The sequence below is a fragment of the Typopeltis vanoorti genome, chromosome 25, assembly GCF_054136105.1.
Source record: "Typopeltis vanoorti isolate ZY-2024b chromosome 25, IOZ_Tvanoo_1.0, whole genome shotgun sequence".
NCBI lineage: Eukaryota > Metazoa > Arthropoda > Arachnida > Uropygi > Thelyphonidae > Typopeltis > Typopeltis vanoorti.
In genome coordinates, this window is record NC_143573.1 from 58,010,782 (window position 1) to 58,023,951 (window position 13,170).

The window sequence follows — 13,170 nt, forward strand, 5'->3', positions numbered from 1 at the left end:
AAATATGAATGAAAAAATAAAAGTGAGGGAGTGTGGAAAGTTTAAATAATTGAAGTTTTCAGAGATGGTCTTAATTGGGAGGATGAATGGCGAGCAAGAGTAGCTAACTTGCAGAGAGAGAGGAGTTGAAATGTCTCGGGGAATGAGATGAGAAGTGTGAAAGATGAGATTAGGTGAATGGAAGAAATGAATGCAAGGTGAATCAGAGTAGGAGTGAGAGAGAGTTATGGGAATGATAGAAGAGAAGAGAATAGAAAGAGTAGAAGAGAGGGAATGAGAGAGCGTTATGGGAACAATAGAAGAGGAGAGAATAGAAACAGTAGGAAAGAGGGAATGAGAAGAATGCGAGGTAGTTCTGGAACCAGGGATAGAGTGATGCCAGGATGGCAAGTAAGTAGAGGAACACAGAGAGAGAAAATGTTAGAAGAGAGAGAGAGAGAGATGCAGGTGAGCAATCAAGGAACAGAGTGGTAAGAAGTGTGATGTATGGAGACTCAATGATTCACAGTGTGCAAAATAGGATGCTAGAGGAGTGTTTGTTTAGAAAGTGTGGCTATGGCAATTAAGCAGAGTGAAAGGGTGGATGAGATGATTGTGATGGTGGGCACAAATGACTTGAGAGGCAGTGTAAATCGGGTGGCGAGAGATCTGAGATTCATGCTTTGCTTGAGGTTGTATAAAAGAGATTGCAGAGAGGAAAGTTTGTGTGTTGCCCAGGTATGATAATGACAAGCTGAGCAGAAGTGCAGTAATAATGAACAGCGTGATAACCAGAATGTGTCAGAAGAGAGGATTGGAATATGTAGATGCTTGGAGGGCATTTGAGGACAGAAAGGAACTGTATGGGAGAGATCGCTTGCATTTGAATGAGGACAGATGTAGGCATCTGGAGAGATTTCTGTTTTCTGAATGAGTCAGTGTGTCAATGCAGGGAAAAACTAGAATTCCCAGGTTGGATGGTAGCAGGGATGGCCTCTTGTGGGAATGGGTACTTCAGGGGAGGGGGGGGGGACAATATCAGTAATACTGAGTCCACTGGCATCTGGAGAGGATAATGATAAATATAGAAACAGTGACATTTTTATGCTTTATACTAATGCCAAGAGTATCTGGAATAAAGGAGATGAATTGGTGGCGCTGATAGCATCAGCCTGGCCAGAGATTATTGGGATCACCAAGATGTGGTTGACGGAATATGATATAATAACAGGAATAGAAGTAGCAGGGTACAGCATTTTTCAGCAGGATAGGAAGAGAAAATGTGGTGGTGGAGTACTGCTTGTGATAAGTGATGACTTATGTCCTCTAAGAGTGGGGCTTTAGAGGGCAGTGCCACTAATGGTTTTGAAAGCATATGGTGTGAGGAAAAGGTGGGCAAGGCAGGATATTTAGTGGGGTGCTGCTACAAGCCAAGGAGCGCAGAGGGTGGAGAATAAGCGATGTTTAGGAAGAAATTATATTCTTGGTTTAATCCTTTATCCAAGTATAAGCAAATAACAACGTAAAAACAATATATGTAAAAAGTGTATACTGGTCATCAGTGAATAAAAGAACATTCTTAGACAACCAAACAAAATATAAATAAAATATAGAAATAAATACACATAACAAGCACAAGAAATTTTACAAGAATATCTGCTGCTTCATCAACTCATACATATTCCTGCCACACCTAGAATCACTGGATTAGTTCTTCCCTGTAGTTATTTACTAAGCTACAAAATATATACAGTCACTATTTATTAGTTATATTTTGCAAACAAATCACTTTCACTCTCCTCATTAAATTATGCCATCATTATGTTCAAAGGATCACATAATTTGCTCCACCAAGCAATTTATAGGACACACATAACATCACAAATGTAAATTATTAATAATTCATTTCCAGTAATAAATGTTTTTATTCATGCCTGTTTTTTCTCTTCCTTATATTTCCCATTCTCAGATGGATCATTAAATGATGGTTCACATATTTACACTCTTTAGTAATCCGAAAATACAAACCAAATATAGCATTCTCCTTAATTATTGTTTTCTAACATATTCTAAAATAAAAACCCATTAGTTCTCCCCGTTTCAACACAGATTTTGTTATAATCAACGAACTGTCATGATATGTGTGTGGTGCAACAGCTGGCCTAGTTGGCTGAGTGGTTAGCATCTGCTCTCCAGCCAAAAGGCTACAGATTCGAATCCTGCCATGGGCATGGATGTTTGTGATTGTCTGTGAAAATACTAGTGGTGTTGGTGGGCAGTAGATGGCATTGGTGTAGTTGGTGGACTGAGTGGTGGAGACAGCTGTAGAGTAGGTGCCCTCCCTCGATGAGTCTTTGGACTTCCTGGAGGTATCACATAATAATAATAATAAATAATAATAATCAACCAATATACAAGGACAAAATTGTCCTGGATCACAGTGTTTTCATTCAACTTGTCAGATGGTTAGGGTGGTAGCGAGAGAGTCCCGATCATCCTGCTGTGAACGTGTTAAGCTGGAGATTTTTGCACACAATCCTGAACAGCAAACTGTGTTTTTCAAAGTTTGCAAATAGCCTGATAAATGGATTTATTGGCCATATACTTGAAGTAAATATGTATCTACACTAAATTATGACTTCCTTTTTTCTCAATTCAAAACCCATTTTATGTGATATGATGTTATGTGAGGTGGATTCTATCTATGCTCTTTTCCAAATTTTCTTTGTGCAATAACTAGAACCTTGAATTCATCCAGTCAAAAACAACATTGCACTAAATAGGACCATTATGAGCACCACATAAATGTAAAGAAAACAGGCAAATTTATGTGCTGTAAGGATAACTAACATTTGGCACATTTTGTTGCATTTGCAAGTGAAAATCCAGTGATTCTATCAATGCATTAGTTAGCAAAATATATGAATTCTGGTAGATAATGCTAAATCAGATCAACTGCATGATTGAATATTCTTTTGATGACTGAAATACAAGTGTATTATGCCATTAAAACATCACAAGAGATAATATGATTTATCACTGTCCCAAAAGCATGTGGCTACCACTTTAAATTTAAGTCCACATTTGAAATTTGAACTGCTTGCACAGCTAATTCACTATTATTATTAATATTATGTGACACCTCCAGGGAGTCCAAAGACTCATCGAGGAAAGGCACCTACTCTACAACTCCCCATCTCCACCAGTTACAGCGAACTACATCATCTACACCAATGCCACTACTGCCCACCACCACCACCACTAGCATTTTCACAGACAATCACAAACATCCATGTCCACAGTGGGATTCGAACCCAAAGCTGCAGCGCTTTCGCTGGAGAGTAGATATGCTAACCACTCAGCCAACCATGCCAGCATTATATGGCATAAAAAAAATATTTCTTCCAGAGGAGATGAGCTACCATCTATCAATAAATGTCACTTAGATAAAACATTCTTAGACCACAAAATTCACACAACACATAGCTATTTTTTGTTTTTCTAGCCTGGACATAGACTGATGTGAAATGTGTTTAGAATGCTGTAAACAACTGGTGCTATGTTGTCACGTAATGGAGAAAAGATTAAAGCACACTAAATATTTCTCTGCATATTTTAAAATCTTATAATCGACATTTATTTGTATGTTAATATTTAAAATCTGTATATTTTAAAAGTTCACAACATTACTAATTTGTCAAATAAAAAAAAAAAAGTTAGAGACTGATTTATCTCTTCACACACATGTACGTGTGTGTGTGTGTGGGTGGGTGGGTGGAAATAAAGGATTTTTCTGCTCTCCATTTTTAAATAAAAAACATAGCATTATTGATGGTGAAATAAAAGATCCACATGTATACTGTTTAGTAATTATCAGCACATACCTTTGAGATTCAAATTCCTCTTGATATTCTAATGGAACTATGCATCTTTTCAGTCGATGGCTTCTTATCTCTGCTGTTGGATGCCAAAATAGAGTTTCCTCCTATAAAATTTAAAAAAGGTGAGAAATTGTCTTCGAATATAAGTTTTTAAAATTTCTAATAAATTATGAAAAGAAATAAATGGAATGCATGTGTATAAGTACAGTAGAAGATCTATTATACACTCATGTTGAACATTTAATGGAATAAAAACAGCACAGGGAATGAATTATACAACAGTTTGAGGCTTCCAGTATTTCATCTCTTTCACAGATACGACTTCGGGAGGGGGGGGGGGGTTACAATATAAATTGTAACACACGCAAACAAGAAAAACAAAGTAAAGCGAAACTCAGTGGACTAAAGTCTAGTTTCCTAGCTAGGAAGAGTACTCTCTATGGCCAAAGATACCAAGCAATTTTATAAGCTAGGTTTTTAATCCTTTTTCCCAAGTAAGCAAACAGACAAGTAACTCAAGTTTGCGGCTGCACGTAGTGCAACACTAGGCAACTCGTGGTAAAGGTGGAGCAAGCTCTGATCGCTTTCCTTGGAATTTTCCCCTAATGCAAAGCACATTTCCTTGCAGAAATGTATGATGCTATGTATTAAGGTAATGGTCACTACCCATACCGGTTTTGACCTTTATTGAGGGCTCTTAAGTGGAAGCCAGACCTAAAAAATGCCAAGGATGAAGTAATACAGAACTTATAAATATTTTACCTAAACAAGTTGCCATAAGGTGCTTTGACCTCATTAAATAAAAATCTCAGGATGAGAATAATATGAAGAAAGTTTTTTTTACCTTGGGTATATATTATGTTAAAGATACCAAGCAATTTTATAAGCTCGGTTTTCTAATCCTTTTTTCCAAGTAAGCAAACAGACAAGTAAGTCAAGTTTGCGGCTGCACATAGTGCAACACTAGGCAACTCGTGGTAAAGGTGGAGCAAGGTCTGATCACTTTCCTTGGAATTTTCCCCTAATGCAAAGCACATTTCCTTGCAGAAATATATGATGCTATGTATTAAGGTAATGGTCACTACCCATACCGAATTCGACCTTTATTGAGGTCTCGTCTTTATTGAGTGACCATTACCTTAATACATAGCATCATTGCGGAAATGTGCTTTGCATTAGGGGAAAATTCCAAGGAAAGTGATCAGAGCTTGCTCCACCTTCACCACGAGTTGCACTACATGCAGCCGCAAACTTGACTTACTTGTCTGTTTGCTTACTTGGGAAAAAGGATTAAAAAACCTAGCTTATAAAATTGCTTGGTATCTTTAACATAATATATACCCAAGGTAAAAAAAACTTTCTACTCTCTATGGCCACTAGCAGGAAACTCACATACCAAAAAATTTCTGTTTCCCATATATTGGAAAGTTTAACATATCTATAATTCTTAGTAAATGCTAGGTATTTCAAGTTACAACCAAGCTTCCTATTAGCTGGTACTCTAGACTTCAGTCTACTAAGTTCCACTTTACTTTGTGTTGCATGTTTATGTGTTACAATATATACTGTACCCTCTGAGGATGTCTCTGTAACAGATGAAATAATGAAAGCATTAAACTGTTGTTTATTTCATTTCTTGCGTTGTTTTCATTTCGTTAAATGTTCAGCAGAAGTTTTAACTAGCACCTAAGCCCAAACACATAAGCTTTGTTAAATATTGATTTGCAATAATTGTTTTTTGAGACCTTGTTGAACTTTGAATCATGGTTTATGACAAGAGAGAGTAACCTGAATTGTAGTTTTGTAATGTACAGAAATGCACTACTATTTTCTTTTTATACACAATTTCAATCTTTCCCTGCACTTTACCTTTTAATGTTAAGTGCATTTTGCAAAAATGGATAAACACCCGATCAGATTCACAAACAGAAAGAAAGCATTAATGTGTCTGAGAAGTATGATGATAAGCATTCTAAAATGCTGGTCTGGTTGGCCAAGTGGTTAGCATATCCGCTCTCCAGCCAAAAGGCTGCGGGTTCAAATCCTGCTGTGGGCATGGATGTTTGTGATTGTCTGTGAAAGTGGTGGTGGGCAGTAGATGGTGTTGGTGTAGTTGTAGTTCATGGATTGAGTGAGTTGTGGAGATGCCCTCCCTTGATGAGTCTTTGGACTTCCTGGAGGTGTCATGTAATAATAATAATAATAATAATATAGCCAGCCTTGTTGGCCGAGTGGATAGCTTATCCGCTCTTCAGCCAAAAGGCTGCAGGTTCGAATCCTGCCATGGGCATGGATGTTTATGATTGTCTGTGGAAATACCAGTGGTGATCGGTGGTAGATGCCATAGGTGTAGTTGCGGTCAGTTGATGATCGAATGGTGGAGACAGAGCTGTAGAGCAAGTGCCCTCTCTCAATGAGTCTATGGACTCTCTGGAGGTGTCAAATAACAATAAAAAAGAAGATTTGTGACACCAAGAGTTGTCAGAAAATGGATGAAGGTGCTGGTATAATGATACTAATGGGAATGGAATGGAAAAGCATAGGAAAGAGTTTATGGAAACGAAGTGTTTGGAGGAATGAGAAGGAGCATGGAAAAGGATGTAGTGGAATTATTTAATGAGCATGCTGTCAATGTATATCATAATAGTGTGAATAATACTGAGTAACACCTATCTTTTTATCAATTGTCTGTCTGTCTTGTCTTGGTGGATGAAAAATAACAGTTTCGAGGAGTTAAATGGTTTCTGTATAAGACCAACTAACTAATTTTCAGTTGATAGTTCATATTTCATATAAATATTCTTTGTATTATAGATGAGTCTTACCCAGGTCCTTCTAGAAAAAGGACATCTTTATTACTGACTGGACTAAGGAGAGGAGATATCTATAGTTGAAATCTGGACATTATTTCATAAAATATTAAAGGGTTTTTTCCTTTTCTTCTTCTTCTTTGCTATTAAACTTAGTTGCACTATTAAACTTCATAGCACTTATTTTTGATATCATCCCTCCATCTTTGTTTCAGGCTTCCTCAGTACTTCTTCCCTTCGATATCCAATTCTTTACTATTCACCCCCACCCTTTCTGTTCACCAGTTATCCTGTATTCTTATATGATATTTCCATTTTTTTTATTTATTTTCAAATCCAGTAATTTATTTTTGTATTTTACAATTTTTTGTAATTTGTGCAATCCTAATTTTGTTTAACACTGATACATATTCAGTTTTCTCAGTGCTTTCATCTTTACAGTTTTACTTATTTATTGTCTAATTTCTGAGTCTCTCTGCAGAAGTACTGGTATGAAAATTTTTTAATAGACTTTTATTTTTACCAATTATATATTTGGTTTAATCCTTTATCCCAGTGTAAGCAAACGAAGTTTGCACTTCCTATAATGCTATGCATTAAAGGAAGGGTCACTACCCAGACCATTTCGACCTTTATTGAGGTCTCGTCAGTGGGAGTCAGACCCAGAGGTGGGAGTCAGACCTAGAGTCTGAAAATATTATTATTAGACCCAGAGTCTAATAATAATAATAATAATAATAATAATAATAATATTATTATTATATTATTATTATCATCATCATCACACCACAGTCTTAAGACTCATCATGGGAGACCGCAATGATCAACACAATATCTATCATAACGCTACTTGAAACCATTAACAGACAAAGCACTCAACTGACTCAAGCAATCCATTCCATTCATTCACCACTCTCCAAGTGAAAAATGTAATCCTGATGTCCTTGCTAACCACATTCTTACCCAACTTCCAGGGATAACCTCTTGTTCTTCCCCCTCTAGCCAAGTGCTAAAACATTTCCTCTGTATCAGCCCTATGAAAGCATTTAAGTAACTTAAATGTTTCTATTATATCCCCCCTTTCACCTATCAACTAACTTTTGCAGTCCACAAACATTCAATCTCCTGATAGGAACCATTCAACAGACCAATCACCATCTTGGTCACTTGCCTCTGGATCCTATCCACCACTTCCTCATCCCCAAGAAACCCAGGTGATCAGACTCGAGCACAGTAATCCAGATGTGATCAAGGATTTATAAAGAGGAATGATAGCTTCCTTATCTGTGCTTTTTAGTGTGTTCTTTAATAACCTAGTAATCCTGTGAGCTATTCTGGCTGCTTTAGCAACATACTCTCTAAACTTCAACTCCCTATCTACTACTACTACCACCAAACCTCTGATTTTATCTATTTCTGGAGTACAGTTCCCTCAATGTGATATGAAGTTTGTAATCTTTGTATTCCAAAATGCATAACTTTACATTTTTACATTCCACATTAAATTGACATCCATTATGTTTTTCCTATACTGTCAGCCTATTTAAATCATCCTGCAAACTTTCTACATCACGCTGATTAACAATTACCTTACCCAATTTTGCATCATCAGCAAACAACTGAATATCTCCCTTCAAATTATTTCTTATATCATTTATGTATAAATTAAATAGCAGTGGTCCAAGCACAGAGCCCTATAGCACAACACTAGTCACCTTCCCTCTCCTGAATTCTGTTTCTCCATATACTATTTTTTAGTATCTGTCCATCAATAACTCTTATCTATACCACCAGTTTCATCATATCCATCCTCGATACAAAATTAATAATGGAAAACTCACGTACAAAGATTATTTAATAGCATAATTTTCACCTGTGTGTCACAGGCATCTTCAGTACATTATAAGCTCAAAATTACTGAAGATGCCTGTGACACACAGGCGAAAATTATACTATTAAATAACCTTTGTACGTGAGTTTTCCGTTATACTACTCACGGTATATGTCTACTCTTTTAAAACTTACATCCATCCTAATTTGTTGCAATTTGCATAACAGAGTTCCATGTAGTATCTTGTCAAATGCCTTTGCAAAATCATTGTGTAGTTTATCCAACTCAGCTGTCAATCTATTATAAAAAAGTTAATAGATTACTCAGGCATGACCTATCCTTCACAAGACATATTGCTCCTCATAGAGTATCATATTCTTATCCATTCATTCCTGAATTCTTTTTAACCAACTTTTTTAGTACTTTTACCACCACTCCACAGATATTAATTGGTCTATAATTTGCTAACACAGACTTAGATCCTCCTTTATGCAAGGGCATTATTTTGTCCTCTTTCCACTCTCTTGGGACTTTGCACTGCTGAGACTTAAATTAAACAGGCTAGTCAGAGGTATTGCCAGTACCCCTGCAAATTCCCATAAAATGCAAGCTGATATCCCATCGAATGTAACAGTTGTTTTTGGAAACAGATTTTGCAATATATGAGGATGGTCTGAAAAGTATACGACCTTGACCATCTTGTTGATAGATGGCAACACTATCAACAAGATTTTTTTTTCTAAGTTGGTACATCTGCCATAAAGCATCCATGTGAAATTGTAAGTCATTCTATCAAGTAGTTTGTTTTATACAGCTGTCTGAAGCAAAAGTGTCTGTATCCCTTGAAATGGATAAAATTAGATATCATGCGGTTATAAAATTCTTTGTAAAAGAAGGTTTAATGCCAAAAGAAATTCATTCAAAGTTCATAAAAGTTTATGGGTACTCTTCTCCTTCATTTTTGACAATTACGAAATGGAGTGCCGAGTTTAAATGTGGCCGTACCAGCCTTGAAGATGATCCATGTGAAGGACGTCCAAAAAAGTGTAACAACACCAGAAATCGTTGATCAAATGCACGATATAGTATTGGATGACCGGGGAGTCAAAGTGAGTGAAATTGCTGAGATCATAGGCATTTCAAAAGAACATGTAGGATATATTTTGCATGAAGAATTGGAAATGAAAAAGCTTTGTGCAAGATGGGTGCCGCACTTGCTCACAGCAGATCATTTTTCATTTAGAGCGTTTTAACAAGAATAAAACTGATTTTGTGCATCGATTTATTACTATCGATGAGACTTAGATTCACCATTACACACCAGAATCCAAACAGCAGTCAAAACAGTGGACAGAAGCTGGTTGTTCAGCACCAAATTTGGTTCCATCAGCAGGAAAGGCTATGGCATTGGTGTTTTGGGATGCTAAAGGCATTTTGTTTATTAATTATCTTGAAAAGGGTAAAACAATAACCGGGGAATATTATTCCGATCTTTTAACCAGACTAGATGAAAAAATTCGTGAGAAAAGATCTGGTTTGCAGAAGAAAAAAATCATCTTTCATCAGGACAATGCACCTGCCCACAAAGGTGCTCTGGCAATGGGAAAATTAAGGGATCTACACTATGAATTGTTGGAAAACATCCACCCTATTCCCCAGATTTGGCTCCCTCTGACTTCTATCTCATCCCAAAACTAAAACTCTTCCTTGCTGGTCAGCACTTTTCTTTGAATCAACAGGTGAATGCAGCTGTAGAGAGTATTTTGCAGATCTTACTGAGAACCACTACAGGGACGGGATTATGGTGCTGGAGTAAATGTATTAGTCTTATGGGAGATTATGTTGAAAAATAAAAATCATTTTAAAATTATAAATTCGTTTTTTCGTTGTTAGCCAGAGAACTTTTCAGACCATCCTCATATAAGTTGGAAAGGGGTTACTTGATGAATGTGGATGATGTTTACCATGGATTGGGAAGAGACAGGAAAGGACAACAGGCCATTCCTGAAAACTGTATAAGGAAGGTGGGGGGAGATGAGGAGAAGACTTATTTTTTGTGTAGAGAGTAATAGGGGATTGAAATGCATCGTTTGAGAGTGCAGAGACAGCGAATGTATATAAAGCACAGTATGATCAGCTGTGTCAGTGACAGTGAGGACTTCTTGCAATGAGTCTTTGGACTGATGATGAATGACGATAATAATAATGATGATGACAACTTGAAGGTGGTTGAATACTTGAGAGATCACTGCATACTTTTTAAAGCATTTTCAATGTGATATGAAATTACATGGATCTGATAAGTACACTGACTGGGCAAACTAATTTAAATAAATATGCAAAAGAAAATCATTCACTTTATTGATTCTGGCAGATGCTAAAGAAAAAATAGAATGCACTGAATATGTTTTACTTTGATGCCAATATTAGCATATTTCATAAGCAGTTATTACTATAAGTGAATAATGAATTTAATTTAATCCTTTATCCAAGTGTAAGCAAACAAAGTTTGCACCTAAAGTATCTTCAGGACTGAGGCAACTCGTAGTAAAGGTGGACCAAGCTCTCATCACTCCTTGTCTCAGTATCTCCCATAATGCAAAGCACATCTCCTTGCAGACATGTATAATGCTATGCATTAAGGGAAGGGCCACTACCCAGACCGGTTTCGACCTTTATTGAGGTCTCGTCAGTGGGAGCCCGACCCAGAAGTGGTGTTACTAAGGCAGAAGCAATGGACAGGTCATATTTACTTATACGAGTTGCCAAAGAGCTTGGTCCACCTTACTACGAGTTGCCTCAGTCCTGAAGATACTTCAGGCACAAACTTTGTTTGCTTACACTTGGATAAAGGATTAAATTAAATTCATTATAGTCTAACCAAGCGGAAAATAAACTTCCAATACTATAAGTGAAACTGTCACCCCATTTTACTAAAATTCAAGGTTTAGTTTGTAATAATTAATATCCCTTTTGTTAACAGGCCTGTGGAGTTTTTCCTCCCGCAGACAGGGTACAACTTGCCACATAACGAGTCACATGTTTGTAGCCAGTATGAACTTGAAGAATAGGATGCTCCAAAGTCATGGAACTGTGTCCAGGTGAAATGGCTGTGAGAAGGAAACTGATGGAGATTGAAAGAGGAGCTGTGATAGGATGCCATGTTGCAGGCCTATCTGTTTGGCAACTTGTTGACAAATTGGGCCATACTAGGTCAGCAATCAGTGATACCATACTGAGATGGAAGTATGGGGAGTCAACTGAAAGTGCTATCTGCAGTGGACAACCCACCACACTCACAAGATGTGACCGTAGGGTGCTATGAAGGATAATATGTAAAAACTACCATTTGTTAGCTGACTTGTTGAATACTGAGTATCTGCACAAAAACATTCAGAACCTAGGCTCACAACATGGGTTTCCATGGTACCCATTGACTTCTATCCAAGCAGCGTATATCATACTTTGCCTTAAGCTCCACATTACCTGAGCTAACATGCAGTATCATCTTCAGTGGTGAAAAGAGCATGTACAGTGGGATGTGGAAGCTTGGGAAGCTGTGTTATGGAGCAGCAAATCATGCAACACCCTCTACTGAGCAGATGGATGGATGGGTGTCATGGATGCCCAGTGAACCTCTTACCAGAGTGAGTAATCCCAACTATGAAATTCGCAGATGGCAATGTGATGATATGGTCCTGTTTTTCCTGGTTTCCTGGCATATTTTATTTGTAGTGCCACGAACATTGAACTCCAAGAGGTACCTGAACATTCTGGACAATGCAATGCTTCCTACTTTGTGGCATTTCTACGGAAGTGACTGTTGTCACTTTTGGGAAGAAAATATAAGCAGCTGCTGTAACTATGTGGTTTGTGGGCATGAACAGCACCACACTTGACACCTCCACAGAGGGTTCATGGACAATTCATCGCAGGAACAATTTATCACGAGGAAAATTCATCACAGAAAATTTCATCGCGCGAACTATTGATTGCTGAAAAAATTTGCTGAAAATATTATTCGCTAGAAAACTGAAATGAATTGCATTGATACTGATATATAAAAAGTAAATGCAATGCAAGATAAATTTCACAAAATATAATTTTATTATGTATCTATGTAGTCCATGCAGTTAGCCGAGTGGCTGGTTGCTTCACAACCATATGCCTGGGAAGGGAGTGTCCTGGGTTCGATTCCGTTCACTGACGCGAGGAGTGTAGGATCTTTCTCAGACATAGCCAAGTTAGCCAGTCTTGGGCGAGGACTACAGGATTTTTCTCCCCAGTTTATGTGGGGTTTTCTTCTCTCAAGCAAGCAAGTAAACAGCAAACCGGTCCTGAGAAGATAATGCTTCTACAGACATAGGATACACTGGGAGGCATAGGGCCAACCACCTTATCCTCGTATAACGGTTGCGGTTAATAATTTTGTAAATATCAATATTCCATCAACAGAATCTGTAGTATCAAAGTAAGAAAGAATATTTATACCATTTTAAGATGAAAAACAGAAATTAGGAAACTCACCAATCAATAAAATATTACTTTCACTGTATAAGAAGAAAAAATATTATGAAAATCTAAATAAATAATACATAGATCTATCCCTCTTTTACCTTTACGGTGTTCAGGGTTTCTATTCCTTATAATCGCAACCGTTATATGAGGG

At 37.2% G+C, this 13,170-nt stretch overlaps 1 protein-coding gene across 1 annotated transcript in view; it reads right to left on the reverse strand.

The window, feature by feature from the left end:
• Positions 1 to 13,170, reverse strand: part of LOC150092765 (oxysterol-binding protein-related protein 8-like) — a 159,114-nt gene that overhangs the window by 21,691 nt on the left and 124,253 nt on the right. The window contains exon 14 of the mRNA XM_090414273.1: positions 3,864 to 3,964. Within this exon, the coding sequence (XP_090270399.1) occupies positions 3,864 to 3,964 (101 nt within the window). The remainder of the gene's footprint in view (positions 1 to 3,863; positions 3,965 to 13,170) is intronic.